Source organism: Amblyraja radiata, chromosome 4, assembly GCF_010909765.2.
Source record: "Amblyraja radiata isolate CabotCenter1 chromosome 4, sAmbRad1.1.pri, whole genome shotgun sequence".
NCBI classification, from domain to species: Eukaryota; Metazoa; Chordata; class Chondrichthyes; order Rajiformes; family Rajidae; genus Amblyraja; species Amblyraja radiata.
In genome coordinates this window covers 106,405,045-106,426,753 of record NC_045959.1, presented here as the reverse complement: position 1 = coordinate 106,426,753, position 21,709 = coordinate 106,405,045, and the positions used below count along the sequence as shown (strand labels likewise).

General features: G+C 42.6%; 1 protein-coding gene across 2 annotated transcripts in view; it reads left to right on the top strand.

The window, feature by feature from the left end:
* Positions 1–21,709, top strand: part of LOC116972458 (copine-3-like) — a 52,305-nt gene that overhangs the window by 21,957 nt on the left and 8,639 nt on the right. For both annotated transcript variants that reach the window (XM_033020183.1, XM_033020182.1), the window contains exons 6-14: positions 2,694–2,777; positions 6,478–6,567; positions 7,981–8,076; positions 9,103–9,189; positions 10,583–10,642; positions 14,894–15,027; positions 17,000–17,054; positions 17,139–17,190; positions 20,603–20,736. In XM_033020183.1, coding sequence (XP_032876074.1) covers positions 2,694–2,777; positions 6,478–6,567; positions 7,981–8,076; positions 9,103–9,189; positions 10,583–10,642; positions 14,894–15,027; positions 17,000–17,054; positions 17,139–17,190; positions 20,603–20,736 — 792 coding nt within the window. The remainder of the gene's footprint in view (positions 1–2,693; positions 2,778–6,477; positions 6,568–7,980; positions 8,077–9,102; positions 9,190–10,582; positions 10,643–14,893; positions 15,028–16,999; positions 17,055–17,138; positions 17,191–20,602; positions 20,737–21,709) is intronic.

Genomic DNA, 21,709 nt, shown 5'->3' with positions numbered 1-21,709 from the left:
TAGTAAAAGCTTATTTTGGTATGTGAAGAGGAAAAAATTAGACAAAAACGGGTGAATTTATTATGGGGAACAAGGAAATGGCAGACGAGTTAAACAGGTACTTTGGTTCTGTCTTCACGAAGGAAGACATAAACAATCTACCAGATGTACTAGGGGAAGAGGAGGAACTGAAGAAAATTCACATTAGTCAGGAAATGGTGTTGGGTAGGCTGAAGTCTGATAAATCCCCAAGGCCTGATGGTCTACATCCCAGGGTACTTAAGGAGGTGGCTCTAGAAATCGTGGATGCATTGGTGATAATTTTCCAATGTTCTATGGATACTGGAGCAGTTCCTGTGGATTGGATGGTAGCTAATGTTATCCCACTTTTCAAGGAAGGAGGGAGAGAGAAAGCAGGGAATTATAGACCAGTTAGCCTGACATCAGTGGAGGGGAAGATGCTGAAGTCGATTATCAAAGATGTAAAGATTTGGATACCAGTAACAGCATGGATTTACAAAGGGGAAATCATGCTTGACTAATCTTCTGGAATTTTTTGAGGATGTAACAAGTAAAATGGACAAGAGAGAGCCAGTGGATGTGGTGTACCTGGGCTTTCAGAGAGCGTTTGATAAGGTCCCACACAGGAGATTAGTGGGCAAAATTAGAGTACATGGTATTGGGGGTACGGTATTGACATGGATGGAAAATTGGTTGGCAGATAGGAAACCAAGAGTAGGGATTACGGGTCCCTTTTAGAATGGCAGGCAGTGACTAGTGGGGTGTCACAAGTCTCATGGTGGTACCGCAGGAATTAAAAGTAACATTAGCAAATTTGCAGATGACACAAAGCTGGGTGGCAGTGTGAACTGTGAAGAGGATGCTATGAGGATGCAAAGTGATTTGGACAGGTTTGGTGTGTGGGAAGATGCATGGCAGGTGCAGTATGATGTGGATAAATGTGAGGTTATCCACTTTGGAAGCAAGAACGGTAAGGCTGATTATTAACTGAATGGTGTAAAGTTAGGAAAAGGGGAAGTACAACGAGACCTGGGTGTCCTTGTTCATCAGTCACTGAAAGTAAGCATACAGGTACAACAGTCAGTGAAGAAAGCTAATGGCATGTTGGCCTTCATAACGAGAGGAGTTGAGTATAGGAAGGGTCATTCTGCAGTTGTACAGGGTCCTGGTGAGACCACACCTGGAGTACTGTGTGCATTTTCGTTTCCTAATTTGAGGAAGGACATTCTTACTATTGAGGGAGTGCAGCATAGGTTCACGGGGTTAATTCCCGGGATGGCAGGACTGTCATATGATGAAAGAATGGAGTGACTGGGCTTTTATTCACTGGAATTTAGAAGGATGAGAGGGTATCTTATAGAAACATACAAAATTATGAAGGGATTGGACACGCTAGAGGCAGGAAACATGTTCCCGATGTTGGGGGAGTCCAGAACCTGGATTAAGGGGGTAGGCCATTTAGAACTGAGATGAGGACAAACTTTTTTATACAGAGGGTTGTGAATTTGTGGAATTATCTGCCTCAGAGGGCAGTGGAGGCCGATTCACTGGATACATTCAAAAGAGAGTTAGATTAGATTAGATTAGATAGCCTTTATTGTCATTCAGACCGAAGTCTGAACGAAATTGCAGCAGTCATACATACAATACAATACAATAAAAAAACAACAATAAACACATATTAACATCCACCACAGTGAGTCCAAAGAGTAGGGATTACGGGTCCCTTTCAGAATGTCAGGCAGTGACTAGTGGGGTTAGATAGAGCTCTTGGGGCTAGTGGAATCAAGGGGTATGGGAAGAAGGGAGGAATGGGGTACTGATTGTGGATGATCATATTGAATGGCGGTGCTGCCTCGAAGGGCCGAATGGCCTACTCCTGCACCTATTGTCCATGTATCTAGTGTTGGAGATTCCCACCCTGGGGGGGGAAAAGGTTCTGAATGTCTACCCTATCTATGCCATCTTGTATCCATCCATCTATTGGCCATATCTACTTGCCCTGTGAAGGCATTAACCTAGAAGCATTGTTAAAGTTGTGACCATTGACACAATTGAGAGAATGGCTCGGTATTTCAAGCAACAATTTAAAAAGTCAACTATGTTGATATGCTCAGGAAGGACCTGCAGATGCTGGTTTAAACTGAAGGTAGACACACAAAAAGCTGGAGTAACTCAGCGGGACAGGCAGCATCTCTGGAGGGAAGGAATGGGTGACGTTTCGGGTCGAGACCCTTCTTCAGACTGAAAAAACGTCACTCGTTCTTCCTCTCCAGAGATGCTGCCTGTCCCGCTGAGTTACTCCTGCTTTTTGTGTCTATCTATGTTGATATGCTGCTGGATTTACACCCGCATTTGATTGGGTAACGATGCAGATTTATGTTACAGTCCAATAGCTTCAGGGACACTGTTATTGATGCCAGTATATCATTTCCAGATGCATTTAATACAAAAATCAATCCTTAAACTGAAGGGATTTTTAATTTGCCTCTGAATTGTGAGCCTAGACCTCTCGTTCAGTACATTTTACTATTACTTAGTATTACCTTTACTAAGATCTGTGCTGCTTCCCACTATACCAGGGTTTTACACTTTATTACATTGTGTAATGGATCAATAACATTTTCTGCTTGCCCCGCATCGTGTTCCAACCTAATCAATGACTTTTTTTAATCATTACTTGTGGTGGGCAGGATCTCTTTGGGAAATCTGATCCATATTTGGAGATCTCCAAACAGACTCAGGATGGAAAATGGCAAATCGCACACAGGACAGAGGTAGGTTATCCCAAGAGGTGAATCCTAGCTGTTCACTTGTATTAAATACTGCTCTTTATCTTTTTGCTTTAGTTTTGTTAATATACATTTTTGAGTACAGTGAATCTTTTAGTGGTGGGAGATTCCAGGACCGGAGGGCACAGCCTCAGAATGAAAGGACGTACCTTTAGAATGGAGATGAGGAGGGATTTCGTTAGCTAGAGGGTGAATCTGCGGAATTCATCGCCCCAGATGGCCAAGTAATTGTGTATTTTTGAAGCGGAGATTGATGGGTTCTTGAATTTGTAAGGGTGTCGGAGGATATGGGGAGAAAGCAAGAGAATGGGGTTGAGGGAAAAAATAGATCAGTGATTGAATGGCGGAGTAGATCCGATGGGCTGAATGGCCTAATCTTACTCCTATACCCTGTGGTCTTTTATTGATTAAGTGATGAAGTTGTCGGCAATAACCTGCTTTGAATAGTACCTTTTTCATGGAGATAAAGATATACAAGGAAAATCAGACCCCTGCCAAAAGTTTGGAATGAATGGAGCTGAGCAAACATGGTGGGTGATGGTGGGTTTTGAAGGGAGTCCAAATGAAGGAAAGTGAGCTAAATAGGCAGAACTGTAGATGCTGGCTGACCAAAGAAAGTCACAGAACGTTGGAGTAACTGGACGGGTCAGTTAAGCATGCCTGGAGAACATGGATGGAACGGTCCCGATTCTCTGATTAGTATGGGTGCCAGGGGTTATGGGGAGAAGGCAGGAGAATGGGGTTAGGAGGGAAAGATAGATCAGCCATGATTGAATGGCAGAGTAGACTTGATGGGCCGAAAAGCCTAATACTCTCCTATCAATTATGAACCAGAAATGTCACCAAACCATGTTATCCCGGGAGGCTGCCTGACCTGCCATGTTACTCCAGCACTTTGTGCTTTTCTCTGGATACACAGTGAAGGTCAGAGCCAGTCTTGACAAAGGATTTAAGTGCATACTGTCCAGGATGTCCGAAGTACACCAAGAGTTGTACTTGTACCCAGCCAAAAGTTGTCTGATGCAGTAAATGCATAAAGTAATGCATTGCAGTGTGTTGCAGTGTGAAGCCTGGATCACTGCCAGTCTGATTTAGATATTGATGCTTGCAGCAGTCCAGCAATCTACTCACTGGCAGCTCGCACTACTGAGGTGTTCCCAGCTGAGCTGACTCCCCATGAAGTGCTAATCCAGCATGCTGTGAAGAGAGAAGGAATTAACTGCAGGTGCTGGTTTAAACTGAAGATGGACACAAAATGTTGGAGTAACTCAGCGGGACAGGCAGCATCTCTGGCGAGAGGAATGGGTGACGTTTCAGTCGGGTCTGAAGAAGGGTCTCGGCCTGAAACGTCGCCCATTCCTTCTCTTCAGAGATGCTGCCTGTCCCGCTGAGTTGCTCCAGCATTTTGAGTCTAAAGGGCCTGTACCACTTGGGCGTAATTTGCGCGTTAGGCAGGTGGCGGGCGAAGATTTTGTGTATCCCAAAATCCTGGGGCGCCGCACGCGACCGCACGTCACTGCCTAGGCCACCACGTGCCATGCGCGCATAATGCTGACGCGCAAATGACGCCCATGTGGGACAGGCCCTTATGGTGCGAAGTGATGCTGTTTGTTATCTCACCACTGCCACACTGTAGGACTCTTGCTGTCTCTCGCTCAGTCAGACTAGTGCTGCTATTCATGTGGTGGTGTAACCTCAGCCCTGGTTATCTACACTCGGAGCTATTTTGAGATTTATCCGGCAAGGGCTTCTCCAGTTTCCTTTGCTGCGTGAGAAGCCTTCCAGCACCTATTGTACAAGCTCCAAACATAGAGCTATATGGAAACACTAAGCAACGTCTTCAGGTTGAGACCCTATTTTATGTTTGCCTTTTTTAAATCATTTTCTAAGCAGAGACCCCCCCCCTCCCCCCACTCACCATCAACAGCACCACAATCACATCTGTGGAGTCATTTACGTTCCTTGGAATCATCATCTCCAGGGACCTTAAATGGGAGGCCACCATCAACTCCACAGTCAAAAAGGCCCAACAGAGGATGTACTTCATGCGGCAGCTGAGGAAGCACAATCTGCCACAGGCAATGATGGTCCAGTTTTATACTGCCATCATAGAGTCTGTCCTCGCCTCCTCCATCATGGTCTGGTTTGGCTCAGCCACCAAGCACGACATCCGGAGGCTGCAGCGAATCATTCGATCAGCCGAGAAGGTTGTTGGCTGAAACCGTCTCCCCATTGACGAACTGTGGACTGCAAGGGCCAGGAAGCGAGCGGGTAAGATCATCTCTGACCCTCTCACCCTGGCCACAAACTCTTTGAATCACTTCCCTCTGGAAGGCGACTCCGGACTGTCAAAGCTGCCACAGCCAGACATAGAAACAGTTTTTTTCCTTGAGCAGTAGCTCTCCTCAATAACCAAAAATCTGTAGCCTCCTTATGCCCTGGTATTTTATTTAATTCATCACATGTTTAATTTATAATGTTTTACTTTTAATTGTCTACTATAGATCGTGTTGTTACTTGCGTGCAAAGCACCAAGGCAAATTCCTTGCATGTGCACATACTTGGCTAATAACATTTATTCAATTCAATAATCAGCAGAATAACACAAACAGTGTGGTGATGATGATAGGAGATTTGATATCCAGTACACACCCGGACTGGTGATGAACAGCATGCCTAAAAGGATTCTGTCAATATGTTCTCTTAATGTATAGAAAGGAACTGCAGATGCTGGTTTACGCTAAAGATAGACACAAAATGCTGGAGTATCTCAGCGGGTCAGGCAGCATCTCTGGAGAAAAGGAATAGGTGTAATATTTCGGGTCGGAACCGTTTTTCACACAATCTGTGTTCACCTATTACCTGACATGCTTTGTCCTGCCTCTCCCCTCCCCTCTTCTAGCTCTTCCCTGTCCCCAAATAATCAGTCCGAAGAAGGGTCCCGATCGGAAACGCCGTCTGTCCATGTTCCGGCGTTCCAGTGGCAGCGGCCTGGCGCGGGGCTGAGACGGTGCTCCGGTGGCTGGGGTGGCGTTCCGGCGGCGGCGACCTGAATCCGGGGCTCGGCCGCGGGCCAGTGGACGACATCATCGGGAGCTCGCAGGTCACAGCCTGGTGCCTGTTTTCCGGAGCTCCCGCGGCAACAGCTGCGTCCGCTGGACTTGGAGGGCGGCAGCTTCGACCACCCCGGGCCGCGGAGCTTGAACCGGCCGTTCGCGGAGCTCGGTTGAGCCGCGGGACTGACTTACCATCGCCCAGTGGGGTAACAACATATCGCCTCAGCGCAGAGGGAGAATGAGGAGGGAAGAGACAGTGACCATAAGACTTTTGCCTCCATCACAGTGAGGAGGTGCCTTGTGAACTCACTGTGGTGGATGTTAATTAGTGTTTATTGTGTGTTTTGTTGTTTATTATTATACGTATGGCTGCAGGCAACGACATTTCGTTCAGACCGAAAGGTCTGAATGACAAATAAAGGATCTAATCTAATCTCCAGGGATGCTACCCGATCCGCTGAGCTGCTCCAGCCCTCCGCGTCTTTTTTAACATTAAAAAGGATTTTAATTGTCACCTTTCTCCATTGTGAAGAGAGAAAGATTTGAAAAAAGTTGCACACTCCATGTATTGTCAGAGAATGCTTTGCTTCGCACTTTGTTCATTCACCTCCCTCTGTTCTCTTTATCAGGTCATCAAAAACAACTTGAATCCCAGCTGGAAAGCATTCAAAGTCGCTTTGCACTCCCTCTGTGACGGGGACTTACAGAGGCCCGTCAAGGTATCCACACTTTAGTTTTAAAACAAACAATAGGTCTCGTTTCCAGCGAAAGATGAGAACCAATGTTGCTGTGCATGATCATTGTTTAGTTACAGATCACACCTTTATTGGTTTCAGCTGGAGGTGAAATTTGATCTTTGAGGGAAAAAGTACAACGTGTGTCTCTCTACCCGTGGAGTGATGTGCCAATGCTGAACTTTGGGCCAGCACTGTAGATGCGTCTTTATTTTGTAACTTTAGCACAGTGGGACAGTGTTCAAATGCTTTAAAAAATAATAATTAATTTTCATACTGGTTTCAGAATTGTTGGACATAGTTTTCCCTATTAAAATATGCATCTAATCAATGGGCTAGATTTTTATTCCTAATTAACAGCATCTAATTTGTAAATCAACTAAACTTGTGGTAAAGGTTCCTGGCTGATTTACCGATTAACACAAATATTGCCGCAATAATAGCATTACTTGGTCATATTAGCACAGAAACAGACCCTTCGGCCCATCTCGTCCATGCCATCCAAGATGCCCCACCTAAGCTGGCCCCATTCGCCTGCATTTGATCCATAACCCTCGAAACGTTTCCTATCCCTGTATCTGTCCAAGTGTCTTTTAAATAGCTGACCTTCTCAAAAAGCTGATTGTTGTGGCAATTTACACAATTCCATCACTAACATGGAAGCATAATTTTCCTCATATTCTCTCTGTGTTGCTGCTGCGTTGGCATGTTTGATTTTACATTATATTTGTTATCAGCAGCCTAATTAAATAAAGATGGAGCAGAATTTATTCACATGCCTTTTCGATCGTTTCTTAATATAATTTTTCTCTTCCAGTTCCCAATTCTAAATAGATTTGTCAGCTCTAATTGAAAATTTAAAAACAACTGCAGACTGGGAAAAACAGAAAGTACTACAAACACTCAGCATATATGGAAGGGTCTCATTTGCAGATTGTTTCTCTTCCCAATGATTTTTGCCTGACCTTTTACCCGCACTTTGTTTTTTGTTTCGCCAAATCAAATGATTGCTGCGTTTCAGTGCTGCCCCTATTTTAGTTCTCCAGTGAGTTATTGTATTATTTACCAGAGACACGGATGTCAGTTTTCGTGTCCAATATCAATATGTGCAAAGCATTACCTTGCACAGGCTAGTCTGAAAGATCAGGCACGACTTGGGACTGGGACGGCAGGGTAGAGTTGCTGCCTCACAGCGCCAGAGTCCCGGGTTCGCTCCTGACTATGGTTGCTGCCTGCACAGAGTTTGTACGTTTCCCCCGTGACCACGTGGGTTTTCTGTGGAGGGCCAGGTTTCGTCACAAAGAGATGTGATCGTTCAGGGTCGGTGGGTGCGTGGAAAGAAGAATGCTAACGTTCTTTACTCTTTTTTGCTGACGACCCCTTCTGTTGTTTCACCAGGTGGAATGTTATGACTACGATAATGATGGATCCCATGATTTAATCGGCTCCTTCGAGACCACTGTTGCAAAATTCCAAGAAGCTTCGCAGAGTGGAGTAAGATTTTAATCTTGAATTTAATCCAATTGTCTCATTGTTAGTATGTGCACTTGTAATTTAATAATCACATATTAATATATGGTATAGAAACATAAAAATAGGTGCACGAGTAGAATCAATATGATTCAATATGATCATGGCTGATCATCCAAAATCAGTACCCTGTTCCTGCTTTTTGCCCATATCCCTTGATTCCGTTAGCCCTAAGAGCTAAATCTTAAGGCCCTGTCCCACTTTCCAGAGTTACTCACGAACTCTCCCGAGTTTCCCCCTTGATTCGAAATCGGGGAATGTCGGATAATGTCAGTAGCAAGCTCGTAGGAGTTCGTAGATGTTTCGTAGCGGCTCGTAATGCCAGCCGAGGGGAACACGGGGCATCGGGTAAGTCGGGATGCTTTTTCAACAGGTTGAAAAATGTCCACCAGTTTTGTTTTTTTTAAATAGCCCCGAGAACCTACGAACGGCTATTACCGTAATTTTCCGAGTTCGAATCAAGGGAAAAACTCGTGAGAGTTCGTGAGTAACTCGGGAAAGTGGGACAGGGCCTTAACTCTCTCAAAACATCCAGTGGATTTGCCTCCACTGCCTTCTGTGGCAGAGAATTCCATAAAGTATACAAAAAATATTTATGTATTTTATATTATATATTGTATTTGTATTATACAAAAGTATAAATGCTTTTCTATCAAATCATTGAGTTTATATAATGTTTGAAGATAGCACCACAATGATGGGTCATTAAAACCTGTCTGGGTTTTGTTCCTGATTTGCATTCTTGCCAGAAATGTACTTTATTCATATTATGTAATATGGTAAATTTCCTAATTTATTCCTATTGACTTTATTTCATAGAGCAAACAAAAGATGACATTCATCTGTAATATTTAAAATGTGTTGGTGTGTCACTAATGTTTCATTCCTCAGTATTTATTTTTCATATTTTTATGTTTAACTATATTGCTGGTGTAATGTCAAATGGATGGAATTGATATTTAGAATCTGACATTTGTTTTTCTATTGCAGGCTGCGTTTGATTGTATTAATCCAAAGAAAAAGCAGAAAAAGAAAAGTTACAAAAATTCTGGGACTGTTTCAATTAAAACATGTGAGGTAAGGTGTGAAGAAATACATTTTAAGTTCAGTTGTCCACAATATTGAAACTGTCGGTGTACAATTTGTTCTTTAACTCTCATTTTAATGAATGGGAAAGGAAAATAAGTGTGTTTACATTTTTTGTATGGCTAGTTTATTGTGTGCAGAAATGAATGACTCCAGGCAAGAGCGGAACTCGCTATCAAAACATGGAGGGAAGGGGGACACAATTTTTTGGCGGCCAAGCGCGCACACTCACACACGCGCGCGATGCTTCGGAGGCTCAATCCAGCGCTAAAAGCGGAGATTTTAAAGTCAGGATGACAAACTTGGGGGGGATGTCCCCCACCTCTCAAAACATGGGGGGGGACGTGTGGCCCCTCTGGCCCCCCCCGGGTTTTCCGTCCCTGACTCCAGGTAGTTTATTGAATACCACATACAGACATATTTAGGAGATGGAACCATAGAGTAATAACTGGAATACTAGAGGATGGCAGGCAGGTATTTCTCTCAATCAAGTGAAGTACATAATGGGAAGACAGAGTGCTGGAGTAGCTCGGTGGGTCAGGCGGCTTCGTGGCACAGCAGTAGAGTTGTTGCCTGACAGCGCTTGCAGCGCCGCAGACCCGGGTTCGAACCCGACTACGGGTGCTGTCTGTACGGAGTTTGTATGTTCTCCCCGTGACCTGCATGGGTTTTCTACGCGATCTTTCGCTTTCCTCCCACACGCCAAAGACATACAGGTATGTGGGTTAATTGGCTTGATATATGTGTAAATTGTCCCTAGTTCGTGTAGGATAGTGTTAATGTGCGGGGATCGCTGGTCGGCGCAGACTCAGTGGGCTGAAGGGCCTGTTTCCACACTGTATCTCCAGATTGAACTAATCTCGGGTTAATATGGATCCATGTTCTCCTGAGAGGCTGCCTGACACTCTCAGCTACACAGCACTCTGTGTCGCCTTTTGTAAACCAGCATCTGCAGTTCCTTGTTAGGACAAGTACACGGTGGGGTTCCCATGTGACTGCATTGACACTTACTTTTCTTAATGACATTGGGGTTGGCTACAGTCAACAGAGACTACTTTGCAGTGTCATCGATAGTGAGTGGGATAGTGGTGGACTGGAGAACTGGTGAAATGGGCAGACATGACAGATGCAATCTATTGATGATAAATGTGAAGTGATGCCATTTAGGTGAAGCAATGTTTATATGGAGTATATCTAATTCGAAGAGAGATGGATTGTAGATGTAGCAGGACCTGGAAGTACATATTCGCTGGAGAGTACAAAGATGAATTCAGGACATGAATATGGAGAAGTAAAATATTGAAGTCAATGCCATGTTGATTTTGTTTTGTTACAAACATGAGTATTACCGTATCGCTAATCCAACTAAATATTCAATCAATAGATTGTGAAGGATTATTCTTTCCTCGACTACGTTATGGGTGGCTGCCAGATGAACTTTACTGTAAGTATCTAATTTATTTTTGATTTAAACATGAATGTAACAAAAACAACATTTAAGAGACACCTGGACAGGTATATGGATAGGATATGGGCCAAACATGGGCAGGTGGGACATTTGCAGATGGGGCATCTTGGTCAGCATGGAAAAGTTGGGCCAAAGGGTCTGTTTCCGTGCTGTGTGACTCTATAATTCGGAGCGTAGAAACGTAGAAAAAAGGTGCAGGAGTAGGCCATTCGCCCCATTGAGCCATCACTGCCATTCGAAATGATCACGGCCGATCATCCTAAATCAGTACCCAGTTCCTGATTTCCCCCAAATTCGTTGATTCCCTGAGAGCTATATCTATCTCTTGAAAACATCCAGTGAATTGGCCTCGACTGCCTTCTGTGGCAGAGAATTTCACAGATTCACAACTCTCTGGGTGAAAACGTTTTTCCTCATCTCAGTCCTAAATGGTCTACCCCTTATTCTGAAACTGTGACCCCTGGTTCTGGACTCCCCCAACATCAGGAACATTTTTCTTGCATCTAGCCTGTCCAATCCTTTAAGAATTGTATATGTTTCTATAAGATCCAGCAAGAGTACTTCATTCAACCTCTTGGGATGCTTCACTATTCAACAAGTTCAGTGATGACCTGTCTACTTAAGAAAATCTCGTTCACCCTTTGGTTTTTTATTATTTATCCACCTCTATCTTAAAAATATTTGCTCTAATGTCCTTTGAAAGAGAGTTCCAAAGACTCCCAGCCATCTGATGGGGAGAAAATTCATCTGGTCTGTCTTAAGTTGGCAACCTTGTAATGAACAATATAACCGGATTCCAGATTCTCCCACAAAAGGGAATATCTTATCCTTATCTATTGACCTAAATTCTCTATATTCCTCAGTAGTACGCAACACTGATTACACTTCTGTGAAGTATCAAGTGATTCTGATAATTGTCATAAATCAAATTCTGAAATTAACCATGTTTGTACATTTCTAAAAGGTATTAATTTTCATTTGTGAAATCTTCATAAATATAAAATGATGGAACCAAGAATCGACAAATGTAGAGACATTGATCAGCATAGTTTTATAGGCCTCATCAACTGTACTGGTGATGTATAAATGGGAATTTAGAAGAAGATTTGACAAGAATAACTCGACAAGCACGGCAATCTTTAATCTACATGGTGACTGGGGAAACAAAATTAGCAGTAATAGCATGGAGATCAAATTCATGGGGCATGAAATGGTTTCCTTGATCAACGTAATGAAGGCACAAACCAGGGAACAAGATAATTTACATGTAGTGCGTGCGAAGGACTAATTAAGAACCTTGTAGTTAATGGGCCTTTCAGGAGAACTGATCATAAAATGGTAGAATATTGTATGATGATTGAAGGTAATATAGCACAATATGAAAAAAAGTATTCAATTAAAAGGTATAACAGTAAATGAGCAACAGCCAAAGCGTAAAAGATTAACAGTTTACAACACATATAAATATTTCCCAATTGTAGAGCACAAATTTCCCACTGAAAATGGTGGCCGTCAAGGGCAGTGTAAGATCATATTAGAAGAAAGGAAGATAGCTTTTAAATTTGCCAAACAAACTTGAGGGTTGAGAGAGTTTCCAATATCTGAACACGGGAGGACCCTACAATGATAATGTAGAACGTGAGAGTAAGCCAATGAGAACTGTAAAACTCCTATCGACATGGAAGACCAGATTAGGAGCAGTAAAAATGGATCCCTTGCAGATGAACCTCTACAGGTACACAGTAGAGAGCATATTAACTGGTTTCATCATGGCCTGGGTTGGCAACCTGAACGTCCGAGAGCGGAATAGGCTGCAAAAGTTGTGAACACTGCCCAGTCCATCACCGGCTCTGACCACCCCCCCTCTCCCCACCATCAAAGGGATTTATCGCAGTCGCTGCCTCAAAAAGACAGCCAACATCATCAGAAACTCACACCATCCTGGCCACACACTCATTTCACCACTGTCATCGGGAAGAAGGTACAGGTTCAGGAACAGCTTCTTCCCTATAGCCGTCAAGCTATTAAACACTACAACCACATATAGGCTCTGAACTACAATAGACTATTATTATTATTGTTGCACTGTTCTGTTTTTTTTGAGTATGTGTGTTATATATGCACTACAAGATGGCGGATGTGCGGGAGTGGGCGCCGTCTGTGTATGGCAGCCTGCCCGCAGTCCGTCTCTACACCTTTCTTTATTTTATTTTATTTTAAGTCAAGTTAAAAAATGTTAGTGGAGGTCTTCTATGTGGGGGGTGGGGGTGGGGAAGGGGGAAACTTTATTCTTAGTCCCCTACCTGGTCGGAGAGGCAGCATCCCTCCGTGCTGTTTCTTCGCCCCGTCCTCGCGGCCTACCACCGAAAATGGAGCGGCGTTTTCCTGTCGGGACCGGCTGGGACTACAGCTTCAGCGGCGGTGGCGCAGCGCTGGGATACCAACACGGAGCAGGCGATGCCTACCGGGTCGCCGTGCGGTAAGCTCCGGAGCGCTTTGGCCGCCGACTTCCAACATCGCGGAGCTGTGGCTGCGGGCGTCCGGCCGCGGGCGGCGCTGGATTTGGAGCGCCGCAGAGCCAGGGATCGAGTTCGCCGGGGTCGGAGCTCCAGCCGGCGCGGCCTGAGGACCACGAGTGCCGCGGTCTCCGGTCTCCGGGGAGGGGACAGCCGCTCCAGACTTTTCCAAGCCACTGAGGAATGTTTTCACCCGACGCCGATGTTCCATCTTTACGGCAAGAGGGCCCTGAAAATCACCGGACTGGCTGCACGGCCACAGATGGGCCCTGACCTTGGGTGTTTCACAGAGGAAGAGGACTTAACTCTCTGGTGCCTTTCCCCCACAGTGGAAATGTTTTGATTCTGCTGTGGGGGGATGTTTGTGTTGAACTCTATAATATGTTGTGTCCATTTTTATTCTTTTTTTGTTTAAACCTTTTTCTATGGTTTGCAATGGAACTTATTATTTAAATTATGTGAAGCACTTTGGGGTCAATGCAAGTTGACTTAAAATGTGCTATATAAATAAAGTTTACTTACTACTTACTTACATTCACACTGAGCTTTTCTTTTTTTCTCTCGCGTTGATTGATAAAAATACATCTACTGATGCTCCTGAACACATCATCAGTGATGTAACCTGAGGTTGGTCATTGGGTGTTTCGGGTCTTTCAACATCAGACACCCTCACCCAGGCGACCCAGCCGTGGTTGATCAGACCACGACTTGTGTTCAGCATTCGCTCCTCCCCATGGACCTTCTCTCCTGATCCAGAGCCATCTCGAGGCCTTCTCCGCTGCCTCTGTGGTGTTCTTGATGGCTCTTCTCCTTGCCATTCCGTTGATGCCCAGTGCACTCAAGGCTTTGTAGAGCGATTGCCCTGCAAAACCTCTGCAACCAACCTCGATGGGCATACACCTTGCCTTCCAGCCCTGCTTACGGCAATCTATGACCAGCTCTTCATACTTGGTCATCTTCCTCTCGTGGGCCTCCTCCAGACGGTCCTAATGTCATACTATGTTTACATATCCTGTTGTGCTGCAACAAGTAAGAATTCAATTGTTTCATCTGGGACCTATGACAGTAAAACGCTCTTGACTCTTTACTCTTGAAGACCTGAAGCTTTCTATTGGGGAGCAAGGAAATTTTTTTTTTTGTGTGTGTGTGTGTGTGTGTGTATCCATCTTCATAGAAGAAGAAACATAGTCCCCTGGAAATCATGGAGGACAATGAGCCTGAATGAGGAGCTGAGAATTAATATTATATTGAGTGTAGTAATATTGAAGAAATTATTGGAATGACGATACATTTTTTATGTTTACATTTCTTTATTATCGTTATGTTGTATTCTTTTTAATGTGCTGCAATGGCAATCCGCATTTCACTACACCAATTGGTGTATGTGACAAATATAGAACCTTCGAACCTTTGACGTGATGATCTGCATCCAAAGGTGTTGAATGAGTTTGTTACAGAGTGGCGACTTGTCACCATCCAAGATCCCATAGATTCTGACATGGTTCCCACACAATCATAGTGGGCCACAGGGCCTGTTTCTGTATTTGGACTCAAAAGGCCTTTGATAAGATGTCGCGTCAAGGATTCAGCAAAATGTTTAACAAAGTTTTCATGACCCGAATTATGCGAGAGGTCGGTGCATTAACCTGTTTGTTATTTTAATTCAACAGAAAGCGTTGTTCACATCAGTGGTTCATTACTTTTTTTCTAGGTTGGCATAGATTTTACAGGCTCCAATGGTGATCCCCGTTCTCCTAAGTCCCTTCATTATATCAATCCTAATGGATTTAATGAGTATTTGATGGCAATCTGGTCTGTTGGAATGGTTGTTCAAGATTACGACACGTGAGTATTCCTTTTTTTAACCCAATTATATTCGTTTTGTTGAGACCCTTCTTCAGACTGAGAGTCGGGGGGAAAGGGAAACAAAAGAAATAGACGGTTATATTGAGAGATATAGAACAAATGAATGAATGATGTGCAAGATTTGCATATCTTTAATTCATTTAATAATAATAATGGATGGGATTTATATAGCGCCTTTCTAATACTCAAGGCGCTTTACATCGCATTATTCATTCACTCCTCAGTCACACTCGGTGGTGGTAAGCTACTTCTGTAGCCACAGCTGCCCTGGGGCAGACTGACGGAAGCGTGGCTGCCAATCTGCGCCTACGGCCCCTCCGACCACCACCAATCACTCACACACATTCACACACATTCACACACAGGCAAAGGTGGGTGAAGTGTCTTGCCCAAGGACACAACGACAGTATGCACTCCAAGCGGGATTCGAACCGGCTACCTTCCGTTTGCCAGCCGAACACTTAGCCCATTGTGCCATCTGTCGTCCCGTCGTATCTCTCTCTCTCTCTCTCTCTCTCTCTCTCTCTATATATATATCACTGTCTATATCTCTTGTTTCCCTTTCCCCTGACTCTGTCTGAAGAAGGGTCTCAACCCGAAATTTCATCTATTCCTTATCTCCAGAGATGCTGCCTGACCCGCTGAGTTACTCCAGCTTTTTTTTGTCTATCTTTGGTTCAAGCTTATTTCTCTGTTTATTCTTTCTCTCCTTCTCCCTGCCTACCTTCAAAATCACATGGTTTATCAGTCTTTGGAACAGGATTAGGCAATTTGGCCCAATGAGTCTCCACCGCCATTAAATCATGTCTGATCTCTCTTTCCCTCTCAACCCCATTCACCTGCCTTCTCCCCATAATATTTGGCACCCTTATTAATCAAGAATCTGTCGATGTCTTGGCCTCCACAACTCAGTGGCAATGAATTCCACATATTCACCACCCTCTGACTAAAGAAATTCCTCCTCATCTAAAGGTAGGTCTTTTTACTCTGAGGCTGTGCCCTCTGGTCCTAGACTCTTTCACTAATGGAAACATCCTCTTCACATCCACTCTATCCAGGGCTTTCACTGATTTTTATATTTGTCAAAGTTTCTGAATTGTACCATAAATTAACCAAGTTAAAATTTAAGTGTCTTTATAGGTGGCAATTTAAATCGACCAATATTTGCATTGATTACTTTAATAAAAATCTTGCTTTTCTTTCTACAGCTGGAAAAGCTAGATTGAAATGATCTAGTGCTGAATCTTGCTTTGTTAGTAAGAGCTGATGTCGAACTAGTTCAGTGGGCATTCTTGGGAGTGTGGCAGTGGGCACATTGAAAGTGAAATGCTCATCTACACTACTCTGGAGTGAAGTGTGTTTAATTAATTGTTTCGGTCCAAGCGATCACATTCTTACTAAAGATCAGCAGTACTGGCATTTTATTTTCAGTTAGTCAATGATTTCTGTGATTATTTGAAGTATACAAAACTCATGAGAGGAATAGATCGGGTAGATGCACAGAGTCTTTTGCCCAGAGTAGGTGAATCGAGGACCAGAGGTCATAGGTTCAAGGTGAAGGGGAAAAGATTTAATAGGAATCAGAGGGGTAAATTTTTCACGCAGAGGGTGGTGGGTGTATGGAACAAGCTGCCAGAGGAGGTAGTTGAGGCTGGGATTATCCCGTTGTTTAAGAAACAGTTGGACAGGTACCTGGATAGGACAGGTTTGGAGGGATATGGACCAAGCGCAGGCAAGGGTAGCTGGGACTTTGTTGGCCGGTGTGGGCGAGTTTGGCCGAAGGGCCTGTTTCCACACTGTATCACTCTATGACTCTAGATCGTTTGTGCCGTTTACAGAATGATGATGACGAAGTCATGTGCGAACAAATCTGAATTAGAATATGATATATTTTCTGTGGATCTTGATGAATGTACGTTTGATTCAAATGATGCCAAATATTTAATTACAGAGACAAGATGTTTCCAGTGTTAGGATTTGGTGCACAAATACCGCCAAACTGGCAGGTAAATGCAGATAATTTTGTGATTCATTATTTTACTTTATTGATATTCAAACAGCATTATATGATATTTATTTTCCTTTTTCAGGTATCACATGAATTTCCAATTAATTTCAATTCTGCCAACCCATTCTGTACAGGTATGGAATTCTATAAAATGTATGATATTGGGTTGGAAATAATAAATTTTGGGGAATGCATAATAAACTTGTTCATCATTTAGCATAATTAGACATTTTTGTCCTGTCGGTTTTTATTCTAATTATTATTTCTTCTGGATCTCCGTTCAGGTAGTGATAATTTTGCCCTGGCAAAATTAGTAAATAACTACCAAAATAAATTTGAGCTACGGAATAAAAGTATGATCATATGGGATTTGTGAAAGGGTGTTGAGCTTCTGCTGTTGGAATAACTTAAGTCACACACAGTAATTAAGATCCAAATACTTTATTAACGTTATAGCATAGGTGACTTCATCTTAGCACGTAACTCCAAAAGTGAGGGAGAAACGGCTTTCTGTCAAACTAGTGGGCTTAACTACAAAGTATGACTCGTAACATGAGCCACACTGATCTGCACAGGGTTTAAAAAATACTCTGTTATACAGAGTATTGAACTAGATAACTGAGAATAATGGCTGCAGGTTCATTGCAGCAGGACATAAAACGGTTTACTTTCGAAACTGACAAGGCAGCCCCTTCCTTTCATACTTGTGTAATGATAATATAGAAACAATGCAACATCTACTTCTCGTTCATGTTAAACAAAACTTCCTCATCTGCCTATAATACAATCAGTATTCCCTTGCCTGCTGACAGCACACTGATGGCAACAGAGCTGTTGAGAGGAAAGCTTCCTGTATGATACTTTTAACAGAGATTAAATGGAGGGAAAAGGGGTTGTATTACGGACAATAATGATACTGACAGTTTTCTAGGAACACAACTGTTGTACCATAGCTTTCTGTAACACTAACCCTTTATTCACAATTCAATCCCATGTTATAAATTGAGATGCATTCCTATGGGATTGGTTGTATTTTCATTATTTTGATTGTGAATATCCTGAAAGGGTGTTATCCTAGATTGCTATTCCAGGAATTCCCTTCCATGTCTGAAAACATGTACACTTTAACCTCCATCTTGGGCATGAATTAGATTGCATTATAAGTTCATATGTTCTAGGAGCAGAATTAGGCAATTCAGCCCTTCTTGCCTAATGCACCGTTCAATCATGGCTGATCTATTTTTCCCTCTTAACCCCATTCTCCAGCCTTCACCCCATAACCCCTGACACCCGTACTAATCAAAAATCTATCAATCTCCACCTTAAAAATATCCATTGACTTGGCCTCCACAGCTGTTTGCTGCAATGAATTCCACAGATTCACCTAAAGGAATTCCTCCTCATTTCTTTTCTAAAGGTATGTCCTTTTATTCTGAGGCTGTGCCCTTTGGTTCTAGACTCTCATACTAGTGGAAACATCCATTCCATATTCACTCCAGCCAGGTCTTTATATTTTAATACATTCGATTTACAAGTGCATACAAACTGCTCAATGCAACCAACTGTGTTTTTGTGCCCCATAAACCACCTAAACAGCCTATTTGTAAGCTTTTTGTAATTTATTTTAATCTCTAATTTTGGCTCAGAGCTTCATGGTCCTCTTTCTAATGAGCACAACCTGTCCTGTACCACGTTCACTGCACAGGTGAAGTATATGCTGAGATCGTGCGTACAAGTTCTTGGGTTGGGGCATGAAGTCATACCTCCTGGCTCACATTCTATCATTAATCCTAGGTTGGTGCCTGATATCCAATTTCTCTCTGATCTTTTCATGAATAAACCCACAGCCAATGCTCAAGAGCAAAATGTTATAATATTTTTATTTATGTATTTAAAAAAAAAAAAATTATTTGTATTTTTATTAGAAGCAGTGTACAGTAGTATAGACCGCGGCATATGACAAAATGCATTTAATGTACACCTTCTATTTTTAATTTAACAAGAGAAAAATAGAACAAGAGAGAAAGAGCGAAAAAGAGAGGGTAAAATAAATAGTGATGTGTAAACCCCTAGACTAGCAGATAGTGCAGTCCAGGAGTGAACGAGTAAAAGCCTATAGAAGAGAAAGAAGACAAAAACCAAGAATGATATAGAAAAAGAAAAAAAGAGACCCTTAGGTGTTGATATACCTGCTTCGTTTCTCACCACACCCATCACCCTGTTTGTGGATCGGTTTAATTCCAGAGTTGTGTCGCACCATACTATACTTGTAATGAATCAATAAAAGGAGACCATATCTTTAAAAATTGCTCTGATTTTCCTGCTAAGACGAGTCTCATATCTTCAAAAATGTTATAATAATTTGATCCCCAGAATGTATTAATATATAATTTATGATTCAGCATTTGTTGTATAAATTATATTATGATTCTCGGAAAACAGCTGATGCATAATGCAATACTTTAGCTTTGTGTGTGCACTTTGCACGTACTACAATTTTCAGGTCTCCTCTATTATTTCAAAGTAAAAGATCCCCTAAAAGCTTATCTTTTTGGATTAAACATTATATTTTAAGAAGGTCCAAAAGACTCAAAGCATTACAGATAATTGCCTTATTGTTAAATATGTAAAATATTTTTTAGCAATGTCTTTTCGGAAAGCACTGTAACATGGTAGACTATTGACCGTAAGATATAGGAGCAGAATTGGGCCTTTCAGCCCATCGAGTCTGCTCCGCCATTCGATCATGGCTGATCTATTATTTGTATCTCAATCCCATTGTCCTGCCTTCTCTCTGTCATCTTTGAGTCCTTACTAATCAAGAACTTATTGAACTCTGCTTTAAATATACCCAATGTCTTGGCCTCCGCCACCATCTGTGGCAATGAATTCCACAAATTCACCACACTCTGGCTAAAGAAATTCCTCCTCATCTCCATTCTAAAGGTACGTATTTTTATTCTGAGGTTGTTCCCTCTGGTCCTAGACTCCTCCACTACTGGAAACATCCTATCCACGACCACTTTATATCGGCCTTTCATTATTTGGAAGGTTTCAATGAGATCTCCACTTATTCTTCTAAACACCAGCGATACAGATCCAGAGCCATCAAACACTCTGTAAATATTTTGCCTGTTAATATTACTAATCAAAATTTGCCTTTCTCATCAGTAATAGAAATTTTGCAGATAAAGTCACATTTCATGTTCATGGAGAATATTGTGTCGGAAGGAACTGCAGATGCTGGTTTAAACCGAAGATAGATACAAAGAGCTGGAGTAAGTCAGCGGGACAGGCAGCATCGCTGGAGAGAAGGAATGGATGACGTTTCGAGTCGACCTCGAACCAAAATCCATTCCTTCTCTCTAGAGATGCTGCTTGTCCCGCTGACTTACTCCAGCTTTTTGTATCTATCTTATGGAGAATATTGACTTGGCCGCAGAAACAGCTTTAACGTAGTGGCTAGAAGTAAAATGTCTGACGCTTAAAAATGTAACCATGGTAGATTGTCATCCCGTAACTAACTTTCTCCAATTTCCATGTTAGGAGTACAAGGGATTGTGGACACCTATCGTAAGTGTCTTCCGCAAATTCGACTTTATGGACCAACAAATTTTTCCCCCATTATAAACCACGTTGCGAAATTTGCAGCTACAGCAGCACAACAGCCAACTGCATCGGTGAGTTCAGCAAAAACATTGCAGGTATCGGAGATATGCAGTAAAACTGCAATGCTGGAAAACGCCTGTGCATGGTGTGGGGAGGGGGACAGGGCGCGTTAACGTTTTATTCTCTCAATTTTGCACATGCAGGATTATTTAGCTGCAAGAAGAGGTCTTTGTGTATCTGCGGATATTTTTGCTTTTATAATACGCTGGCAGGAAGGTATTAATTGCTTCTGCAAACTTCTGTGCCCAGATGTGATTGTGGGTGAAAAAAGGACACAAAGTGCTGGAGAAACTGTGAACCAAGCAGCCCATCTGGAGAACATGGAAAGGTGACATTCCATGTTTTACAGAGATTAGACGTGGATCTCTGGAGAACATTAATAGGTAATGTTTAGGGCTGGGTCCCTTCTGCAGTCTGAAGAAGGGTCCTGAACCAAAACGTCACCTTTCCATATTCTCCAGAAGTGCTGCTTGATCTGCTGAGTTACTCCAGGACTTTGACTTTTTTTATAAAGGAGCATCTGCTGATCTTTGTATCCTGATTTGTCAGTTTGTTTTTCTTGTAATTACATTTGGATATTACTAATAATTTTGGGAAAGTTGTAAAAATATTTAATTTGTATGCAGTATTTGTAATGATTGTTTTATTAATAATATTTCTTTACCTGAAAAAAAAATATATATATATATATGCGTGTGTGTGGTTGCGTGTGTGCGTAGTGTATTCAGAGTTGGGGAACATCAGGATTAGTATGGATATGATTACAGGATTTTACTGATGATTGAGTGGCACAGTGCCTTTCAGCCTGGTTTAATCCTGACCTTGCATGCTGACCATGTGGAGTTTGCACGTTCTATCTGTGACTGTGTGGGTTTCCTCTGCTGGCTGTGGTTTTTGCCCACATCCCAAAGATGTGGGTTTGTAGGTTGATTGGATCTTGTAAATTGCTGCTAGTGTGCAGGCAATGGATGAGAAAGTGGGAAA